Source organism: Sarcophilus harrisii, chromosome 2 (assembly GCF_902635505.1).
Source record: "Sarcophilus harrisii chromosome 2, mSarHar1.11, whole genome shotgun sequence".
In the NCBI taxonomy this organism is placed as follows: Eukaryota; Metazoa; Chordata; class Mammalia; order Dasyuromorphia; family Dasyuridae; genus Sarcophilus; species Sarcophilus harrisii.
The window spans coordinates 582,411,803-582,434,962 of record NC_045427.1 but is presented as its reverse complement, the minus strand read 5'-3'; the positions used below and the strand labels follow the sequence as shown (position 1 = coordinate 582,434,962).

At 32.8% G+C, this 23,160-nt stretch overlaps 1 protein-coding gene across 2 annotated transcripts in view; it reads left to right on the top strand.

Annotated features, from left to right (window-relative positions):
* CPXM2 (carboxypeptidase X, M14 family member 2) overlaps positions 1 to 23,160 on the top strand; it is a 266,901-nt gene that overhangs the window by 173,681 nt on the left and 70,060 nt on the right. For both annotated transcript variants that reach the window (XM_031956005.1, XM_031956006.1), the window contains 2 exons: positions 6,167 to 6,255; positions 23,017 to 23,140. In XM_031956005.1, coding sequence (XP_031811865.1) covers positions 6,167 to 6,255; positions 23,017 to 23,140 — 213 coding nt within the window. The remainder of the gene's footprint in view (positions 1 to 6,166; positions 6,256 to 23,016; positions 23,141 to 23,160) is intronic.

Below are 23,160 nucleotides of genomic sequence, written 5' to 3'. Positions count from 1 at the left end.
TAAAGGGGAGTACTTAATCTGAATTTCAACTGGACTTGGGACAAATCAGTTGTACAGGAAGAAACCATAGAAACTAGCTAGTTTATTAATTTGTCATTAACCTTGAGGTCTCAATGGAAGTAGATCTTTTTTCTCCTCTGACTATACAAGGATGTATAGTATAAGAAAAACCTAAATACTAGGCAATGGATTTGCTCCTCCATTAAATAATGAAATGAAGGTAGCTTAAAGATAGAGTCACTCTTGTCTTGAGATGGAGTCTTCTCTCTTGACCTCTAAAACATATCTTAAGATTAGTCCTCATGCTAATTCACTTATCAGAGTGATTTACATAAGTGTAAAAGTGGGTTATTGTTATAATAATATTAAATTTCTGTCAGGTGTGGGTTTAAAAGGTATAGGATGAGTTCAAAAGAATACAGATACAAATCTCTCTTAATTTAGTCTGAACTAATATTAAATGGCAAGAAATCATTTTTGAATAAACAATGTATTTTTCACAACTTCATAGTATTCAAGAGGTTTAATAATCATAGTGTTGAAGGCTTTCCTGTAAAAAAGGGAAGAAAAAGAGGAAAAGGCAGAGAAAGAGGAAATGATTTGGGGGATTTTACCATTCCCTCACAGGACTGGCAATTTCAACCTTTCCAGAAATCTGTGTCTGTAGAGCTGATTTCATATGAGTAAGGGCTAGGCAGCATTCTTTTTAAGTAACTGTTGACATTTTCCTTTTCATGAAGAACTGATGATGTGTCAACACAAACACTTTTACCAGGATCAAAATGACATCTCAAATAATAAGCCAAATTTAAAATCTGAGATTCCATCCCACATGATAAGTTCCAATGCTTATAATTACAGCAGGATATAATTATTGCTGGGTTGGCATCATTAGTACAAAACATGTGTTACTATAAAGCAACCTAATATATATAAAGTTCTACATATAAACAGTACTCACTCACAGTCAATCAACTAACATTTCTTAAGTAACTACTTACTATGTGCCATGCATTGTGCTAAGCATAGGGTATACAAAGAAAGACTTTTTTTTTCAATAGTTTTTTATTTTTGCAAATATATATAAAGATAGTTTTCAACATTCATTTTTGTCAAACTTTGTATTCTAAATTTTTCTCCCTCCCTCCAACCCTTGCCTTCCTCTTCCCAAGACAGCAAGTAATGTGATATAGGTTAAATATGTTCTTTTAAACATATTTACATATTTGTTATGTCATGCAAGGAAAAATTAGACTAAAAGGGAAAAACCATTGGAAATAAAACAAACAAAAAGTGAAAATACTATGTTTTGATCCATATTCAGTCTTCATAGTTCTTTCTCCAGAGACAGATAGCATTTTCTATCCCAACCAAGTCTATTGGACTTGCCTTGAAACACCACATTGTTGAGAAGATCCAAATCCATCATAATTAATCATCACATAATCTTGTTGTTACAGTGTACAATGGTTCTGCCTGCTTCCCTCAGCACGATTCATGTTAATCTTTCCAGGCTTTCTGAAATCATCTTGCTCACCATTTCTTATAGAGCAATAATATCCCATTACCTTCATATACTATAACTTATTTAGCCATTCTGCAGCTGATGGGCATCCACTCAATTTCCAGTTCCTTGTCATTACAAAAAAAAAAAGAAAAAAAAAGAACTGCTACAAATATTTTTGTGCTTATGGATCTTTTCACCTTTTTTATTTCTTTTTGATACAGACCCAGTAGAGGGACTGCTGAATCAAAAAGTATATGCACAATTTGATAGCCCTTTGGACATAGCTGCAAACATTTCACAACTCCACCAATAATGCATATGTGTTCCAGATTTCCCACATCCCCTCCAACATGTATCATTATCTTTTCCTGTCATCTTAGTCAATCTGAGAGGTGTGAGATGGTACCTGAAGTTCTCTTAATTTTCATTTCCATAATCAATATTAATTTAGAGCATTTTTTTCATATAATTAGAAATAACTTTAGGTTGATCTGAAAATTTTCTATTCATATCTTTTGACCATTTAACAAGTGAAGAATGACTTGTATTCTTGTAAAGTTGAGTCAGTTCTCCATATATTTTAGAAATTAGGCCTTTTTTTAGAAATACTGACAGCAAAAAAAAAAAAATCATCAGCTTTTGACTTCCCTTCTAATCTTGAATAACCATTATTCTCAAAGAGCTCAAGTTGATGGGGGAGACAAATAACTGTGCTAACAAGACATATGCAGAATAAATTGGAAGTAACCTCACAGGGACTCCTAGATTAAACAGATAAAGGAGAACTGGGTAAAGCTTCTTGAAAAAGGTAGATCATTAAGTCAAGGAAATCAGGAGGCAAAGATAGTGAGCAATCCAGGTGTGGAGGTCAGTCAGTAAAAACACTTGGAGTTGGGAGGTGAAGGAACAGCCAGGAGTCCAGTATTACTGTATATTAAAAAGATAGAGGGGAGTGAGGTATAAAAAAAACTGAAAAGATAAAAAAGGGGTCAGCTTATGGAAGGCTTTGAAAGCCAATTTATTAATAGGATAGAAACTACCAAGGATAAAGATTATCTTATTTCATATCCATGTTCCTCCTTCCTAGTACTCTTTGCTTAGTAGGTAATTAATAGATAGTGATTAAATTAATTTGAATATAAATGTCAGTTTACAGCAGTGATAGCAATAATGATAATGTAATCATAATCGTAAACCTTTAAAAATTTATCTAGAAATACTGAATTATTATCCTTCTTTTTAAATTCCCTAGTGGGGTGATTCTAAGATTTTCTATATCTTCTTTTTTGGTTTTCATAGACTCACAAAGGTAGATGGGACCTGAGATATTCATCCTTTGCCCAAAATATGTTTTTAATGCCCTCTCCACTTATTTTCTTGCTTCAACACGTCAAAAATTCTTTCTTTTTTTGGAGTGGCTATTTCTTTCACATACACGGACTGAAATCATTCTGTTTCTTAATATATGGTCTTCCTAACTGGCTGAAGCCAAAACAATTTATTATCTTACAACCTAGCCCATGATGCTGAATATTCCTAGTCTTATTTAAACTCTTCCTTAGAAAAAAACAAACAAACTCATAGTCAGTCGATAGGACTATACTTAAAGCCTATTCAGTTTGACCTGACCCATGAAAGTTTGTGTTGTGTCAACTCCCTTTCCATAAAGCAGAATTATTGCTAGTGGCCCATGTCATAAGAATTCAATAAGGCTGGATAACGAATGTGTCATAAATAATTTGATGTGCACAAAGGAAGCTTAGAAATAATTGTAGTGGTCATCACAGCTGAAATGATTCTCAGAGAGTTTGACCCACATTAGTTTGGCTCCTCAGCTACTTTTTGAAATGAGCAAGAGAAAGAGGCATTCAAATATTTGCCACATTCCTATGGATCTATGCCCATTTTCAGCATTCGGAAGCTTGCTTCATGTGTTTGGGTGTTTGCAAACAGTGCCTTATAGAGTTACCTCAGAAAAGAAGTCCTAGTCCCACATTAAAAATTTGTTAGAATAATAAAACAAAACAAAGAATTCTTTAGCATGGGACAACATGCTTTCTATAAGTCTTTGAAGGCTGACTGTCTCTGAAATAAACAATGATCTATTCTGTTTGAACATAGTATTCCTATGTATAAGTGAAAGTTTCAGCTATGAGTATGATGTAGATTTGATGGCTAGTAAATGAAAGTGATAGTGCCTACTTTGTGGCAATTACTCCCTTGTATGGAAAAAAAACATTTTTGAAAATCAGAATGTTAAACTTATTTGTTGAATGCACAAACTTGTGCATATTGTCTGGCCTTTCTGAGTCTCAGTTTTTTTTGTTTGAATTTGTTAAGATGCAAAAATGAATATCATATTTGTTCTACCAGAACTGTAAGAAGGATCAAATGAAAAGGTCAATATAAAACTTTGTATAAATAACAAACTACTTTGAAATTTTCAAATTTCATACATCTTGTTTAACATTAGAAATCAGTACCATTTTGTCAAGGCAAATGACATTAAAGATTCATTCCCACCTTCTTTATTGCTGTATCTTAAGAATGACTGGGTTGGCCCAGCTTACTTATGTGTTGCTTTCTCTCTATAAGCCACATTAGAATAGGAGGCTTAAGTTCCTTCCATGGAGATAATTTACATCAGTTGTCTTGTTTTATATCAATTTTTTTTCCTTAACATAATTATATTGTCAATTTATTTAAATAGGAAGCAGTGGACAATATATACTAACATTTTTTACTATGCTTTGATCTATTTGCAGTACATGACTATGCCATGAGTGCAGAACTAAGTCTAAGGCTTTTTGACACTCAGTGAAGTCAGCATAAACGTTAGGACACTTTCAGATAGTTTGATTAGTTATAATTGAATAAATTAATTGTTCTTATATTTTGTTCCTCAGCCAATATATTTATTTTTTGAACTTATAGATGTTTTGAATGATTCTAGTTACGAAGGCCTTGCATAACCTCTTTCTGTCTTTCTCTGTCTCTCTGTGTCTGTATCTGTGTGTGTGTGTGTGTGTGTTTCTCTCTCTGTGTGTCTCTGTCTCTGTCTTTGTCTCTCTCCATATAATAAGCACTTTTAGGGGTAATACTATTCTATGGTAGATAGCTGGCTTTGGCCTTGGAATCAGGAACATCAAAATTCACTCTGACACATTAGGTAATATGGATAAGTTGTTTAATGTCTTAAGAGTGGGTAACACTTTAAGAGTAGAAGCTGCAAAAAAAAAGTGTCTATGTGCATTAAAGAGGAATTTTCTTATCAGGACCTCATTAATATCAATGATCCCTATCCCTATATATTGTCTGTTTAGAGTTGGAATCGGGCTTTCATCAGAGAAGCTGAAGATGCCACATCGAAGCCTTTGAGTCATTAATTATGGATTTTTACCTAGAACAGCTACTTCCCAGTTTTGTAGAAAATTAGGAGTTTTTTATTTCTCTTGCCAACACCATTCATTCACTCATTCATTCATCCATGGTATACAAGTTTCTCTTTTGAATTAATGTACCTTATATTTTTGTGTTAGACTTCTTTCAACTATTTTTTTTTCCTTTTACACATTCTCCTTCTTCAGAGGTTCTTTCTTTTCTGTATTTTTTGCTTATTAAGCCTGGGTAGTATAGTTTGTTTGTTTTTTTTATTGCTGATGAATTGTTTACTTTATTTGCTATGCCTTGACTTGTGGTATTGACTTAACCATTTGACTTTTTATTTATTGAATAAATGTATTTAAGATATCAAGAATTTATGCCGTTTTCCAGATTAACAGAAAACAGAATATGAGGACACTACAATTTAATAAAGAAATTCTAGTCTGCTTTCCTCTAATTCAATTCAGGGCCTACATTTTTGTATTTATTTATTTTTCTTTGTAGAGATAGTTAAGCTGAAATATTTAAGCTATTGTAGCCCTCATTTAGTAGACTCTTTAGTTTTTCAAGTTTTGACACATTTAACATAAAAGCAATTTAATTATTAATCATGATATTATAATCATATCTCAAAGTCTATTAAGAATACTTTGCTGTGTAAAAGACTAACACCTTCTTTAAGTTACTGATGACATCAGCTTTGTAATGAAGGTTTTGGTACTTGTCATGCTGAACAAGTATCATAGAGTTACACTTTTCTGTTTTAATAAATCTTCCCTATTCCCTATTCCTCTTCTAATCAACTCATAATTTTCATTCTAAGCTTCTTAATGGGGAGCTGAGTGGCACAGTAAATAGAATGCCAGGCTTGGAGACAGGAAGATTCATGTTTTTGAGTTCAACTATGGTCTCCAACACTTACCACTATGTGATACTAGGCAAGTTGTTTAACCCAGTTTGCTTCATTTCCTCACCTATAAAATCACCTGGACAAGAAAATGCAAACCGCTACATTCTCTTTGCCAAGAAAACTCCAAATATGAGATTATGAAGAATTAGACACAGAAAACAACTGAATATCAAGAAGAAGAACAAAAGCTTCTTAACAGCTAACACAAAAGCTTACATTTCTTCTGTGGCAACAGAAGCACTTAATACAGGGTTAGGTATGTAGTAAACATACCTAAAGATCTATCAATTTTATTTATCTATCAATTTATCAAAAGAGCTTTAATTTTATTTGAATAAATAAAAAGTTTTATTTTTCCCCCTTAGATCCCAATAACTATTATCACAGAAGAAATGAAATGACAACCACAGATGACCTGGATTTTAAACATCACAACTACAAAGAAATGAGACAGGTAAGCCATGAATGGGCTTATTTCATTTTTGGAATATGTGAATGGGGTGGTATTATATAGACAATTAAGAAGTTTTCTTTGTCAAGAGTTAGACTACTATGATATCAAAATGTTCTATCATAGCAATTTTCCTAAAGAGTTAACTCTATAGACTGTTTAAAGATTTAGTTATTGAGTTATTTTGCCATTTTTCATTAGCTCTTTATTGGTGAACTATTTTCTAAAATTTCAACCTAAAGATTTTCCCAAGAGTAAACTTCCAGTTTGACATTTAAGTTCTATTTCCCTGCTCCCTAACATGTGAATGAAAAATGAAAAATCCCATCAGTCATAAAGATATCATTTGACAAGTCTGACACAACTCTTGTAAATCTGCTGATTCCATCCCTCTGACAGTTCCTGAATATGTACACACCTTTGCTTATCCTCTTCTAAGAGCATATAAACAAACTAAAAGAAGTTCTGCTAAGCACAATTCCTTCAAGATTTGAAGTAATTAATTCTGGACACTGGGCAGCATTTGTGAGTAGAGTATTCATTCTGGTCACTACATCTTAGGAGGGGTATTCAAAAGGTGGAATGTGTTTAGAAGAAGATAACCGGGATATTGAACAAATAATTATCATCTAGGGATATTTAATTGAAAAATATTAATACTAACTATATAGATGAAACTTTAAGATTTATAAACAGTTTTAAATATCATTTTCTTTGATCCCCACAACAATTCTATGAGATAGATAGTATTACCCCTATTTTACAGGTGAGATTGAGAAAAGTTAAGTCACTTACCTCAGAGAAAATAAAATCCTGAGGTGAAATCTACTACCCACTTTAGCACTAGAGAGGAGCTTCAAACAAATTGTGAATGACCACTTAACCATGTTGTAAAGGGAAAGGAATACATGGACTAAATAGTGTCCAATTTGCCTTTGAATGCTAAGATTCTGATTTTAAATGGAAAGATTGAGTAAGTGCTCGCATAGAACAGCACAGCGCACAGACTTCAGTTACTTGTAGTATAGACCACATATATTTGAAGGCTGAGGTTTGTGTTGAATAAAAGAGTGAAGAACCAGATGGAGTCAAACATGTAAAATATGCATCCCATTGGAACACTAAATCTGAGTTGAAAGGACAATCTGACATATTTGTAAATGTGTCTGGAATATGCCTTTGACCCAAATCCAGTGACATGACCAAATCCAGTTTTATCTCTAACAATTTCATTTCCCTTCAGATACCAAAAAAATTCCAGACTCATATCCGCACAGACTTAGGTGTGGGATGTGCCAAAGAAATATTTCTTCCTGTCTTGCTCTTCAGAAATCAAGATAATTTGTTTGGACTTGAAATATATGAATCATTTTTGGTGCTCCAAATCGTCAGTGTATTTCTGCTGCATGACTCATCTTTCAATTTTATCAAGCAATTGTGTACTGAGTCACAGATTTAGTTCATCAAAGATTTCATAGCCTATTTTCTCAACACCAGGATTAAATAGTTATAAACTCAATTGACATAATTAATGTTGAGAATAATAAATGCATTTAAACAATTAATTGCACATTGGTTTTGACCATTTGACCAATCTCATTTAAGTATACTCTCCAGGATTATATCTCAAGATGGAATAAAATGTTTTGTCTTATAAAGCGTCAGAGCTGGGAGAATCTTAAGAAATCACAAATCCAATACCTCTTCTACAATCTTGGAATACTTGGACAGCTATCATTTTCCCTGAATCTCTCTTTGCTCCAGAATTAACAATCTTAGTTCTTTCAGTATCTTTTTAGTAACGTGAATTCAGGGTCTTTTACCATCATGTTTACTTTCCCTCTGCATACTGTCCAGCTTACTTATGTCTTCTTTAACCTATGGTTTTCAGAACTGACCAGAAAATTCCATATGTGGTCTTTAGACCTGAAAGGGAAGCTTCTTTTCATATAGCCTAAGTTCACATAAGCATTTTTGGGGGTGCAATTGTATCTCGTAGTGGCATTCATCAAACTTACTAAAATCTCCAGATCATTTTCAGACAAACTGTTGCCTAACATTCCTCCTTATTGTGTTATTTTTTGAACTGCAGGATATGATATTTCATTTATACCCACTGAATTTTACCTTATTAAATTTAGCCCAGTACTCTGGCCTGTTAGGATCTTTTGGGCTCCTAACTTTTTAATTCAATGACTTTTCTTTTCCAATTTTGTGTCATCTGCAAATTTCAGGATCATACCATCTGTGCCTTTATCCAAGTCATCAATAAAAGTATTAACTAGTACAGGACCATGCCCAGTTCTCTAGAGATTCTTCTCCTAAGCTTACCATCAAGGACTCCTTTTCCAATCTGCAAACAATTTGGAATCTATTTAATTGAATGATCACCACATCAGTATCTGTCACCAAAGTATGAAATAGTTTATCAAATGTTTTATTTAATCCTAGGTAAAATTTTACATGATTTTTCTCATCTACTACTTTAGGAACTAGTTTCATTCACTGTCCAACAAAAGAAAAGAAAATGAGGCTGTTGTAGCATGATCTGATCTTCATGAAGCCAGCAATGGCTGGCTCTTTCTAATAAGTTTCTTTTTCTAGATGTTGATTTATGGTCCTTTAATCAATTATCCTAGACTTTTCTCAGGAATTAAATTTATTCACAAAACTAAAGTTTTCAGATATTATTCTTTTCCGTTTATTTTTTTGAAAATTAGAACATCATTGTTCCTTCTTTATTTCTGTGGCCTCCCCATTCTCCATCACTTTCTATCCCTGACAGTAGCTCATCAGTCATGTACACCAAAAGCCCAAGGAGCAAATTCATTTGTGTCAGGTCATTTGAATTTAACAAGGGCGACCAGGTACTCTATTACAACGTTCTTACTTATCTTGGATAGCACCTGCTAGTTTTTTTTTTTTTTTTAATTTCCAGTGCAAATGTCATTTTTTTTAAGCAGAGAAAGCAAAATGAAAAAAAAAAAAGACAATCAGCCTTCTTTTTCTTATTAGTTGGCATAATTGATACTACACCAAGCCAGAATCTAATCCCTTCTTTTATCCTCTTCTTCACCTCAACATAACTACAAAACAAAGCAAAACATAATAAAAAGTGGAATTTTTTTTTACTGCCTTTAACTTCCCTCACCAGCCTAAACTCATTCGGAGCTTTAGAGTTCTTGACACTATGTATGCACAGGACCACACAATATTCTGTTATTAATTCCCTTGCCTTTGCTTCTCTCTTACGTACATAGTTTTTAAAATAATGGGTTGGAAATTAGTTCCAATAGAACAGTAATGAACTAAACCAGCTACACCCAGTGAAAGAACTCTGGGAGATGACTATGAACCACTACATAGAATTCCCAATCACTCTATTTTTGTCTGCCTGCACTTTTGATTTCCTTCACAGCCTAATTGTACACTACTTCAAAGTCCAATTCTTTTTGTACAGCAAAATAACTGTTTGGACATGTATACATATATTGTATGTAATTAATACCTCAACATATTTAACATGTATTGGTTAATCTGCTATCTGGGGGAAGGGGTCGGGGGAAAGAGGGGAAAAGTTGGAACAAAAGGTCTTGCAATTGTCAATGCTGAAAAATTACCCAAGCATATATCTTGTAAATAAAAAGCTATAAAAATAAATAAATAAAACAAAATAATGGGTTGGGTTTAGAGTTCTCTGTGCATTTTTATTATTACTCTCTTTTTATTTATTTATTACTCTCTTCAGATCTTACCTATTCTTGTCAGAATTCTTTCCTTTTATATCTTCATAATTTAATTCTTGAGAGTTTCCTGTCCTGTAGAATTTTTAGCCTAGAACATCTTCACTAGCTTTGTGGCTGATCTCTTTGAAATTTGCCTTCTCCAAATCTATGATGAATGCTAAGCTATACCTATCTTTCCTTTTCTTTTCTATCACAGTGTCTAGGGGAGTATGAACTTTTCCCTCTAAATATTAGTGACAACAACAATAATTGACTTATTAAGAGAGCATATGCATAACACATATGTATGTATGTGTTTATGTGTATAAAATATATAATATATAATTATGTTGTATACATATGTATATATTATATATAACATTATTTAGATATCTCTAATATATATGTAATGTGTACATTGTAAATTATATATTATTATATATTATACCTATCCTAATACTCTTATCATAGAATTAATAATAATTTCTTCATTTTCAGATATGTCTTACTAATAATGTTTGCATATTTTAGATATGAGAACTTTGTTTGATAAACTATCTATAGAAAATTTTTCCAAATTTTCTGCTTTCCTTCCAATTTTGTCTACATTTGTTTTATTTGTACAAAACTTTTTAAATTTAATGTAATTGAAATTATCCACTTTACACCTAACTTTGATGTCTATCTTTTGTTTATTCATATCCCAACTGTTCATAAGTTTGATAAGTAATAAGTTTCATGTTTTTCTAGTAACATTTTTACCTTAATCAGTGCCTTATAACTAGTCTTTAATGATTTCCCACTGTTTTCTCTTAGTTCTTTTATATTGAATTTTCATTTGAGTCCTAGTCTTTTTGTTACAAATATTTGAGTCTTTCAGTTCATCAAATGTCCATTTTTTGTTCAAGATTACACAAGACTTTTATCTATTTATAAAATATTACTTTATTCTCCTCCTTTTTTAATTATTCTATTTCTTTTGCTTTATTATATCCATCTGGAGTTATCTTCCACTTAGGAATTTTATTCCTCCAAACCATAATGACAAACACGAGATCAGAATTTCCCCTTATATTGGGACCTTTAATACTTCTTGCATGTTTTTTTCTTTTAATAAATTTATTTATTCTTAACACACATTACTTTATGAATCATCTTGGAAGAGAAAAAACAGCAAAAAGGAAAAACCATGGGAGAGAGTAAAAAAAAAAAAAAAAAAAAAAAAGGAATGCACATAGCATGTGCTGATTTACATTAAATTTCCTTAATTCCTTTTTTTTTTTTTTTTTTTTGGATGCAAATGGAATTTTCTGTCCAAAGTCTATTGGGATTGCTTTGGGTGAACCATTTAGAAGAACCAAGCCTTTTATAGTGGATCATAGCACATTCTTCCTAATATGCACAATGAATTTCTGGTTCTGCTTGTCTCATTCAGCATCAGTTCATGTAAATCTTTCCAAGTCTTTCTAAAATCAGCTTGTTCATCATTTTTATAAAATAATAGTATTCCATTATATTCACATACCACAATTTATTCAGTTATTCTTATGGATATCTACTCATTTCCCAATTCTTTGCTATCACAAAAAGACCTGCAACAAACATTTTTACACATGTGGGTCCTTTTCCCCTCATTTAAGATTTCCTTGGAATACAGACCCTGCTGGGTTAAAGAGTATGCACAGTTTTATAGCCCTTTTGGAATAGTTCCAAGTTGTTCTTTAAAATGGTTGGATCATTTCACAATGCCACCAACAATGCATAAGTGTCCAAGTTTGTTCACCTCCTCTCCAACATTTATCATTATCTTTTCCTGTTATTTTAGTCAATCTGAAAGGTGTCAGGTGGTATCTTAGAGTTATTTTAATTTGCATTTCTCTAATCATAGGGATTTTTCACATAACTATAGATAGTATTGGATAGTACTATATAGTACTGGAATTAATTGTTCTTTAAATTGTTTAAATTTCATTGTTCTTTAATGGAAATTGTTCTTCCTTTGTTTTATATGATATTAGAATTGCTACCCCTGCATTTTTTACTTCAGCTGAAGCATAATAAATTCTGTTCCAGCCTTTTACGCTGTATGTCTCTCTGTGTGTCAAATGTGTTTCTTGTAAACAGCATGTTGTAGGATTCTGTTTTTTAATCCACTCTGCCATTCATATCTATGTTATGGGAGAGTTCATCCCATTCACATTTACAGTCATGATTACCAGCTCTGTATTTGGTTCCATCTTATTTTCTCCCCTGTATATACATTTGTTTTTTTTTCCACCCTATCCTGAGTCCTGTTTTTTACTCACCCCACCCAATACCTTATCTCCTATCACCCCTCCTTGCTTCTTTAGTTGTGATTTTTTAACTTACTCCATCCACTAACTTTTCTTCTACCACTCCTTCCCCTCTTCTCTTACCTATTCCCTTGTATTTCTGCCCTCCTTTCTATCTTGCCCCTCCCTTTTCTTTCTTTTCTCCTTCTGGTTCTTTATGGAGTTAAATGAATTTCTATACTTAGCTGAATGATTGTTATTCCCTCTTAGACTCTAAACTGATGAGATCAAGCTTCAGACAATGCTCATCCCTCTTCTTTTTTTTTTCTTGGACTGTAATAGATCTTTTGCACTTCTTCATATGAACTACTTGTCCCATTATACCTCCCCTTTCCTCTTTTTCTAGTACATTTTGCCACCCCTATGTAATTTTCTTTGATGTCATCACATCAGAGCCCATTCACAACCACACCTTCTGTCCATGTGATGCCTCTCTCTGCCTGCCCCAGTGGCACATAGTTCTCAAAACTTACAGATATCATTTTCCCAATTAGGAATATAAACAGTTTAACCTTTAAATAATATATATTTTCCCCCTGTCTGCCTTTCTATGCTTCTCTTGAGTCCTGTGTAGGAAGATTCCATTTTATTTTTAGTTCTGGTTTTTTCAGTAGAAATGATTGAAAGTCTTTTACTTCATTGAAGATCCTTTGCATCCCCTGAAAGATAATGCTGAGTCTTGCTGAACAGTTACTTCTTGGTTGTAATCCCAGGTCCTTTGCCTTCTGGAATATGATATTTCAGGCCTTCTAATCCTTTGTTGGAGAAGCTGCCAGATTCTGAGTAATCCTGACTGTTGCTTCTTGATATTTGAATTGTTTTTGTCTGGAAGCTTGCAGTATTTTTTCCTTGCAATTATAGTGGTAGAGTTTTGCAACAATGTTCCTTGGGGTTTTCCTTGTAGGATCTTTTTCTGAAAGTGATTTATGGATTCCTTAATGATATTTCCCCCTAGTTTTCTAGAATATTGAATAACTTTTCCTTATTGATCTCTTGAAGAAAGCTATCCAGTCTCTTTTTTGTTCATGACCTTCAGATAGGTCAATAATTTGTAAATTGTCTCTTCTGGATCTATTTTCCAAGTTGGCTATTTTTCCAATGAGATATTTCATTTTTTAAAAAATTTCATTCTTTTTGGCTTGATTGATTCATTCTAGTTTTTAATGTGGGTTTTTTTTTGTTTTTGTTTTTGTTTTTTTTTTTACTTAGCTTTTGTATCTATTTTTCTATTTGGTTAATTCTACTTTTGAAGGTGGTGTTTTCTTCAGATAATTTTTTTTCCTTCCTTTTTCAAGCTGTTGGTTTTCATGCACTTCTTTTCTCATTCTTTCTTCTATCTCCTTTATTTGTTTTTTAAAGTCTTTTATGAACATTTGCAAGAAACTCTTTGGGCTTGAGACCAACTCTTTGAGATTTCTTCTGTGCACATTTTGTCCTCTGAGTTTGTGTTTTGGTCTGCTGCCCTGTCACCATAGTAGCTTTCTATGGTCAAGGTTCTTTTCTGTTTCTTGCTCATTTTCTTTCCTTTTGGTATTTTCACTTTTTTTTTTTTTTTTTTTTTTTTTACTTTTATGGTTGAGCTCTGCTCCTGAGATTCAGGGGGCACTGTCCCAAGCTTCCTGTGAAGCTCTGAGCCTTGGCTTTGAGCACAGAGCCCTTGTGATTGCAGAGAGTAGTTTTGCCTGCTCTATTCATGAAACAGCCTGGTTTCCCAGAGTTTGCCTTCTAAACTGAGCTTGGAAGCTGCCCCCCTGATTTGTTCCTCTACTGAGCCAGGACTGGAAGTCTTAGTTGCTGATTTGTTATGACTAAGACCCACTCACTGGCTTTCTCAGAGTCCATCTGAGCTGACCTGCACACCCTTTTCATTCCAGTGAAACTGACATTTCTTGAAGTTTTTCCAGTTTATTTTGAGCTGAACAGTTGTTTCATCCTTTCAGACTATTCAGATGCTTGGTTTCATGTGATTTTTGAGGGCAACTGGGAGAGCTCAAGCAGCCTCCTAGATTTATTCTGCCATCTTGGCTCTACCACCAGAAGTCATTCTTCTTACATGTTAACTTAAATATTTGTCATTTTTATAATAGATACATGAGGCCATCACTACCAAACTCCTTTCTTAGATATTCACTCCTATGAACTGAATACCTCAACTTCAAGCTTTCCTTCATTGACACTTATGTCTGTGGTGTCCAGATTATCTTTGCATTTAGGTCAATACTTTTTTTTTGTAAATATCTTTTTATTATCAAAATATTTATAAAGTTATTTTTCAACATTCATCCTTGCAAAATCTTATATTCCAATTTTTTCTTCCTTCCCACCACCCCCTTCCCTAAACAGCAAGCAATCAAATATATATTAAACATGTACAATTCTTCTATATATATTCCAACATTTCACAAGAAATGTTCACAAGAAAAATCATATCAAAAAGGAAAAAAATGAGAAAGAAAACAAAAAGCAAGTAAAGAACAACTAAAAAAGTGAAAGTACTAGGTTATCATCCACATTCAGTCCCAACCATCCTCTTTCTGGGTGCAAGATGGCTCTCTCCATCAAAAGTCTATTAGAAATGGCCTGAATATAGGTCATAATTTTTTAATAAACTATGCATATCATTAATTAAAACTCAAGATTAAATCTTCTAAAAACTTTCATTGTGTGAAAATCACAGTTATGGCCTTCACATCTTTCTAAATTTTTCAATAGTCCATAGAGAAATTATCTTAGCTTCTCACATTAAACAATTATATATTTTCTAATGAATGTAAAGCAAGTAATGCCTTACTGAAACTAGCATTTTTCTGGACTGAACATTTGTAGAGTCTGGAGTTAAGTTTATCCAGACTTTCTGGTATTTCATATTGTCTCTAGATCATATGGCATTGACAGAAAAGAGCAACTTTTAAAAATGCTTCAATTCTCATCTTCTTGTGATAGAAAGAACCTCCTAGCTCTGAGGTATGAGAGATGCTAGTGAAAAATTTGTTGCTTAGGAATTAAATATGGTTTTTACAGAAATACTTTGGCAGTCTTATATTGGGGAGAAAAAAGATAATTAATACAGTTATTACCATATAAAGAAATACTTCTAATGTGACTCATGTCAATACTTCAAGGCCTTCATAAATAATTGAAATTTCAATTGTGAATGTGACATATTCTTTGTCTAAATTGAGGATTTGAAATTGTGATTTGTGTAATATTCAGAGGCATATTTTATTTTAGGTAAATTAACTTGCCAAATATATGAAAAGATGTTATATATGATACTATATATGTATGAATACATATATGCATACCTGTTCTATACACATATACATTGGCATATATCCATAATATTTAAGTATGTGAAGAATCTGTTACTATATCAGTATAGGGAAATCCCTCCACGAGTGTATGCTGTCTCTTGCCCTGTGACTTACAAATTCCAAGTAGTTGCAAGATTCCAGTTATATGTATAGTGGTTAAATGATTTTCCCAGAACCTCACAGAATGATGAAATAGAGAAAAAAGACCCTCATATTTTGAATCAACTAAAACATGGGAATATGTTTGACCAAATAATAATGTTGGTTAAAACTTGTTATATGTTAGAAATAAGGCCAAAAAAATTCTGTCCTAGCTTCCATTTTTTTTTTCTAACAAGAGTTATATTTTCAGTTGTTATCCTATTTTTATCTCCTTTCTTCTGGAACTGGATCATGAATAGAATTGTACTTTCCATAGTTATGTTCTCTTAAGCATGTTAAACTGTGGCAGAGATATTTAATTCTTTTAATATTTTTCATTATTGTAGTCGCCAAAGTCACTTTCTAAAATAACTTTTCTAAATTACTTTTGTGAGCCAGTATTACACCACAGATTTTTAGTCAATAAGAGATGTATTATGAAGCTATGAATATCTTTTCTGATTAATTTAATATTACCCAGGGCTATCATTCTCAGTTCAGTATCTATTTTTGTATGCAGGCTGCTCACCAACATGCAGACAATTTAAAGATTCTTTTTTCAGAAATCATCAACCATTTCTCTGTGACTTATTAAATGCCTCTTTTTGCAGTGCAAATATGTTCTTCTTTTAACTTAATTGAGGTAAATGTTTCATCCCAGATGAATCCTGATTGTGACACTTTCTATACTTAATAAACATTCCTTCTTGATCAGGAATACCATTATCTTGACCATAAATATTTTTTAAAACTCCTACATTTTACTTTAATATCTGTTTTACTTTCATTATCCATACTTATCTCAACTGGTTGTAGGGTGGTACTAATGAGAATAATACTAAAACTTTGACTTTTGGGGACCCATTAATATTGCTGTTTCATTGCCATTTCATTTCACCTTTCACTTCATTTTGGTGACTTTGTACCTCTGATTGCTAGGAAGAATGAGGGATGCTAGATGCATTGTATATAATTGTAGAATTAAAAAGGAACTTAAAGAACATCCAGTTCAGTCCCATCATTGTAAATGACAGTACCATGGCTCAAGTAGTTGAAACATTTTGCTGAAGATCATAAAAATTCATTACCACAATGCCTTTTATGAGTGAGAGAAAAACACATTGTCCCATGAGTTAATGTATTTTTCTTACATATGTGAAAAACATCACCTAATGGTATATCATGGAGCTTGCCATGCATTAAGCATGCTTGTTCTATGACAGTGAGCTTCAGTTCTTTGGACCAAGTTCCATTAGGAGACAGATGTGACAAGGTTAGAGTTGAGCCAAACCAAATGCATATGGGCACTGGGTTTTCTGAAAACTCTGCAAATCCAATTCTTAGATCATGTATTTAGATGAAAATTTTATGAGGCATCTGTTCTTTGAAGAACTAATCTGACTGAAATATGTAGTCTAATTAGTTACGATGCCATTGGCCAACTACATGAATGGTAAAGTCTCATACCTCATTATATTTAATAATATAAATAATAACTCCCAAATATTATTGTAGAATGATTATACCACTTATGAAATCATTGTTATTAAGACACCTTCCTAGACTTATATTATTGTATCTGTCAAATCTCTATGATTCTTTCTTTTACTGAAACATAACTTATTATTCTATACATGTATCTATGTTATCCAAATAGTGCTTTTATGCTTCCATGTAGCATAGAGGCTATACTGGTTTCATGAAACTACAGGGTACCACTTTACTTGTACAATTATATAGTTTTAACAATTTATTCTCTCTATATATATAAATATCTACATATATAAATATATACAATGTTTACAATACATATCTTTATGACCCATTAGTTAGAAAATGAACAACAACAAAATATAGTTGTATGATAGCACACAATATGTATATGCATACAGGTATATATATATTTATTTATTTATACATGTATACATATACACACAGACATGCATACATCCATCTCTCTGTGTCAATATCTCCATTTTTTGTATTTTCACTACTTAGCACAGGGCCTTCAATGACATTTAAATATTTAATGACTAACACTAACAAACATTAATTACATTTGTAAAGAACAACAGTATTGTCTTAGACCTTTTAGGGACTTTTTGGAGAAATGATTTGAATAGCTGATCTACTTTTTAATAATATTTCTCAATAAACTTTGAACCCCTCATTTTTTACCTTAATAAATTTTATGATAAGCAGAAATATTCAAATTCATTCCACTCTTCTTTGAGCTATTTCAAAGGACCTAGTCTTTCTAACTGATATTTAGTTGACATCTCTCAAAGTATTTGAGACTTCATTGGAAAAGTATAAAAATGTTAACAGGTCATTAACTGCAAAGATAAGCATACAAATACATGTGGATGTACAATTCTGTGCTATTGCCCTAATAAATATTAATTAAAAGCATTTAGAGTGAATGAAGTAATTATTTGATGGATGGAGACCCAGAAAAGACGGTAGGGACAATTTGTATTCAAATCATATGTATTTTTTACTTTTAAATCTTAAGATGTCATTTAGTCCAAGTTAATTTTACAAATATAGAAAATGAAACCCAGGGAAATTATCAAATCTTATTCAATCTCAGAATCTCAAAATTAGAAAGGTTTTCAGATGTCATCTAGACCAACTTGTCCCATGGTTAAATGAATAAATGGTCATTCACTCTCTAGTATAAGACCACCTGTGAATAAGAAGTTCCTTCCATACCAACTAGATAGTAATTTTGAATAGCTCTAATTGTTAGATAGATTTTTTTCCCCTCTTTATATCAGCCAAAATCTGTCCCTTGGTAGTTTCTGCTGATTGCTTCTAATGTGATTTCCCTGGCAGTATGTAAGACAAGGGCAATTTATCTTCTACTTGACAAGTCTCCAAATATCCTCTCAGGATTAAAGATTCTTAACTCCTGCTGCACATAGAGTAGGTCTCTAGTCCCTTCACAAGTCATACTGTCAGTTTTCTGCATAACACTAAGCACTGGAAATACAAAGAAAGGTGAAAAGTAGTACCTGACCTCAAGGAACATGCATTTAAATGGAAGAGACATAGAAATAAGTATGTATCTTTTTTAAAAAATGCACATACACTATGGTTGGAAAGTAATCTAAAGGGCAGAGATATTGGCAATGAAGAGGAAAAACCAGGAAAAGCTGGGAACTGAACTCATTCTTAAAAGAAGTCAAAAGTCAAGGAAAGTCAAAAATTATAGTGGGAGGATATAGCATCCCAGATTCAAGTAGCAGTCAGCTCAGAAGCATAGCAATCAGAGACATAGGCTTCAGTTGAAAAGAAGTCATTTTAATATCCTCCTGATTGTCCTAGAGCTTTTATGTAACTCAAAATTTATTACTGACTTGATCTTTCCAGAGAAGAAGTTCAGTGCTACTAATACTGCTTTTGCCTTTGGATCCTGTACTTTTCTTAATACATTCCAAGATCATATTATCTTTTCTTGACTGCTAGGTCACATCACTGACTCATTTTGAACTTATAGTGCACTAAAACCTTCATATCCCCTCTAAACAACAAGAGCTATTGTTTATCTCTCCAACTCTTTTGCAGTTTTGCAAATATAGAATTTTACTTTTATTCCCATCAAAATTAAACTTATAAGATTTGGCCCATTGTCCCAATTAAGGCATTTTTAAATCTCCAGTTTAGATCTCCAATATGTTTATTCTCTGTTCTAGCTTTGTATTAGTGACACATTTTTATAAACATGACTTTTATGCTTATATCCAAGTTATCAGTAAAGTGCCAAATTGCCTAATCAAGTACAAATTCCTGGATACTTCTCTCTAGATATTAAATCCTACCTTCTGCAAAAAGTCTTTCCCAGTCCTCCTTAATATTAGAGCTTTCCCCTTGAGACTATACTCGATTTATACCATATTTGAATAGTTTTTTTGAATAGTTGCTTGCATATTGTTTCTCCCATTAGAATATAAGCTTGAAAGCAGAAACTTTTTTTTTTTGTCTTTCTTTGTTTTCCCAAGGCTTTGCACAGTACCTGGCACATAGTACACATTTAATAAATGGTTGTTGAACGGTTGACCTCAAGGTGATACTGACTACCTTTGGATCAAGTTATTCAACCAGTTCCTAAACCATAAAATGGCATTTTCATTTGGCACATGTCTCTTCCAGTAATTCTCAAGGAGATTATCAGAGACTTTGCCAAACTGCTTTGCTATAATCATATATGTTATAAAATGACAAAAACAATTCCTTGGAATATCAGTCAAGTTATCATGTTATAAAAGAAATAACATTAGACAAGTGTCATCTGTACTTAAGTTGGTCTGGCTTTCTTATAATCATCAACTTTCTTATAAACAATTACTTTAATAAAATGTTCTAAATTTTTCTGAGGAATAAAATTCAAGTTCCCTTCTATATAGCTAGAAGATCCTCCTTTGCTTTTATTTCACCTTTTGCCCCCCTCTTTGGAGAACTTCTTTTAAGAATCTTCTTTCCTCATGACTGAAGAGTTATATTGTGCCAAAGTTCCCTTTTTAATGTCGTGACCCAGTTTCTCCAATTGTCCTATTTAGTTATTCTGCATTAGATTACATCCTTTCCCTCTTAATGTTTGAGATAAAGGTTTTATAGACATTCCTTCTTAATGTTTGACAAAATAAAGGTTTAACCATTTTAGATGTCATTAGAATATCAGTAACCTCCCTCCATTAGGTATCCCCACCAATGAACCTCCATTATGTCATTGTTCTTGTTATTCTATAAAAAGCTTGCTGTCCTGATACTCGAGGCTAGACTCTTTGAGATGATAGTCTCCTCTAGCCCTGGGATCAAATATGGATGGATCCATTGGTCCCAGTATTTCTCTCCATTTAATAAACTATTGAATTGGTCTCTAATCTCTTGTCTTGCTCAGTTTCTTCGGCATTGCAGTATGACTGTTCAAAGCAGATTCTCTTTTCCAGTAGAGGAGAAAATTTGACTTTAGTGCATACATGACTTTTGACTTACCTCTGTCTAGACTCACATAACAAAGATTTCAGAGACAAGACTCTTTAGAGTGCAGGCCTTTTCTCTTTCTTCTTCATCATTTTGTCTTTCCTAGTTCCTCATCCTGCTGGATAACCCCAAAGCATTATCTTATTCTTATCCCTGAAACCTTCACTCCAGAGCTAAAATAATTAAGTAAAAGGGAACAACTTTTTTTTTCTTTCTCACTGCTTTCATTTAATTATCTTCAGGCTTCAGCAAGCTTTAAAGTTAGCATATTAACCTTTAAAGCTTTTCATATTCATATGAGACTGTGCTGGTAATACTAATGAATTGCAATCCAACTTTGAAAACAGCAGATCAAGTAATACAAAAGCTTTTTCAAGAATCAGAAAGAGGGAATCTTGAGGGGCAGAACATTTTTTTTTTAAATGTTTCATAAATACTTTTATTTTCAACCTTCATTTGTTTTCTTGGACAGATGTTTGACCCCATTGCATCTTTTAAATCTTTCCACCCTGAAGGCTTTGATTCAGATTGACTATATTTCTGAAAACAAGTATAAGATAGAAGAATCTTTATCTAAAATAAAGCATTTTTTTCAGGGAAAAATATGTTGTAATACAGTGAATCTTAAGTAATAACCTCATTATAGTGAGAACAGTTAAACTGTGTCAACAAAACATGTGCTTGCTCAATTTAATACTCAGATTCCAAATAGTGGTTTCTGTATCATCTTAAGCAAGGTACCACTCTTCTTTGGGCTTTAGTTTCTTTTTCTTTAAAATAAAATGTGTTTTGACTTGGCATCTGTCATCCAGGCTAAGGGAAGGCAGAGGCTGACAGATCTCTTAAGCTCTGTTGTTCAAACATGCTAGGGACTAATCCAATTGATCGAGTGTCTAGCATTAAAAGGGTAAGCCCCTGGGGCCATTCACCAGCCCACCAGTTTTTTCTAAGAAACATACTAGCTCAAGTTAGAAAGAGTTGATCAAAACTCCTATGCTCATCTATAATGGAATTTTGCCTGTGTGAGAAGCCCCTGCATTTCTAGTTTGGGTATAATAGGAGAATTGTAAATAAAATAAAATAATATTTTAGTTAATAACATAAAAAGGGTGTTGGATCCAGTGAGTTGTAAGTTTCCTTCTAGCTCAGACTCTATAATTCTCAGATCTTACTCTCAGTATCCTGCATTGTTTAGTAAGAAGTAACAAGAAATCTCTTGTGAGAAGGGTTTCTTTATTTCTTTTTCACTAGAACAAACTCAGCGGTATTTACCAAAGTGACATTACTTTCCTGGAAAAGCAGATCAAATTTTCTATAATATGACTATCAGTATATGGTTATGTGTGTATATGTATGCATATATATAAATATAAATATATAATGTGTATACATGTATATATATGTGCACATGCATATTTGTATATGTGTTGTGTACATATAAAACCGTGGTAGGTGTGTATGTGTGTATGTAAACACACATACACACACCAGTTTTGGAGAGCATGAGAACCTTTGTAATTTCAGGCTACAGTGAGAGCTATGACATCCAAGGATATGAAGGACTGTGGAGAACATCCCTATTCCTGTTTCTAGTCAGACAACATCTGCCTTATTATACATTCATTATAGGCAAGATATTGATAAGGTAGATGGCATACAGAAGAAGGCAGGCAGGATGGTGGAGGCCTTCTAGTTAATGACATGAGCACTGGTGGAAAAACTTTATCTTACTAAACCTTTCTCATCTATTAAAATGAAAATTTAGTATTAGCTTGTCTTGATGGTTTCTTCTAGTTCTAAATCTATGATCCTGGATTTACCTCAGATAAGAAGAGATTTCCAGGGAACATGATTAATGCCATCCATTATATGATGACATATAATGTGGAATTGCTATAAGATTTCCTCTGCTTATCCCAAGATGCAGAATTAGGAATAACTAGTGGGACATTTCAAAAGGGCCAGTTTAGGTTTGATGTAAGAAAAAACTTCTGAATAACAAAAATTATACCACAATGGAATGGGGTACTTCAGGCCCTTTACTAAAGATCTTCAGACAGATACTAGATTCTCACTTTGAAATTGTTATAAAAGGGATTCTCTTCCAATTGCTGTCAGCACTCCAACTCAGAAATACTGTGATACTGTGTAAAAAATTAGTATCCACGCTTCTGACTATCAACCCAAGGGCTGTTCTTTGAAAATTCTTTCTTGAATGACAGAGGCGTAGAAATGTACATTTTTTATTTCTTTGTTTTCTTTCAGTTGATGAAGATTGTAAATGAAATGTGCCCCAATATCACAAGGATTTATAATATTGGCAAAAGCCACCAAGGACTGAAGTTGTATGCTGTGGAAATCTCTGACAACCCAGGAGAACACGAAGTTGGTTAGAATTATTTGGCTTTA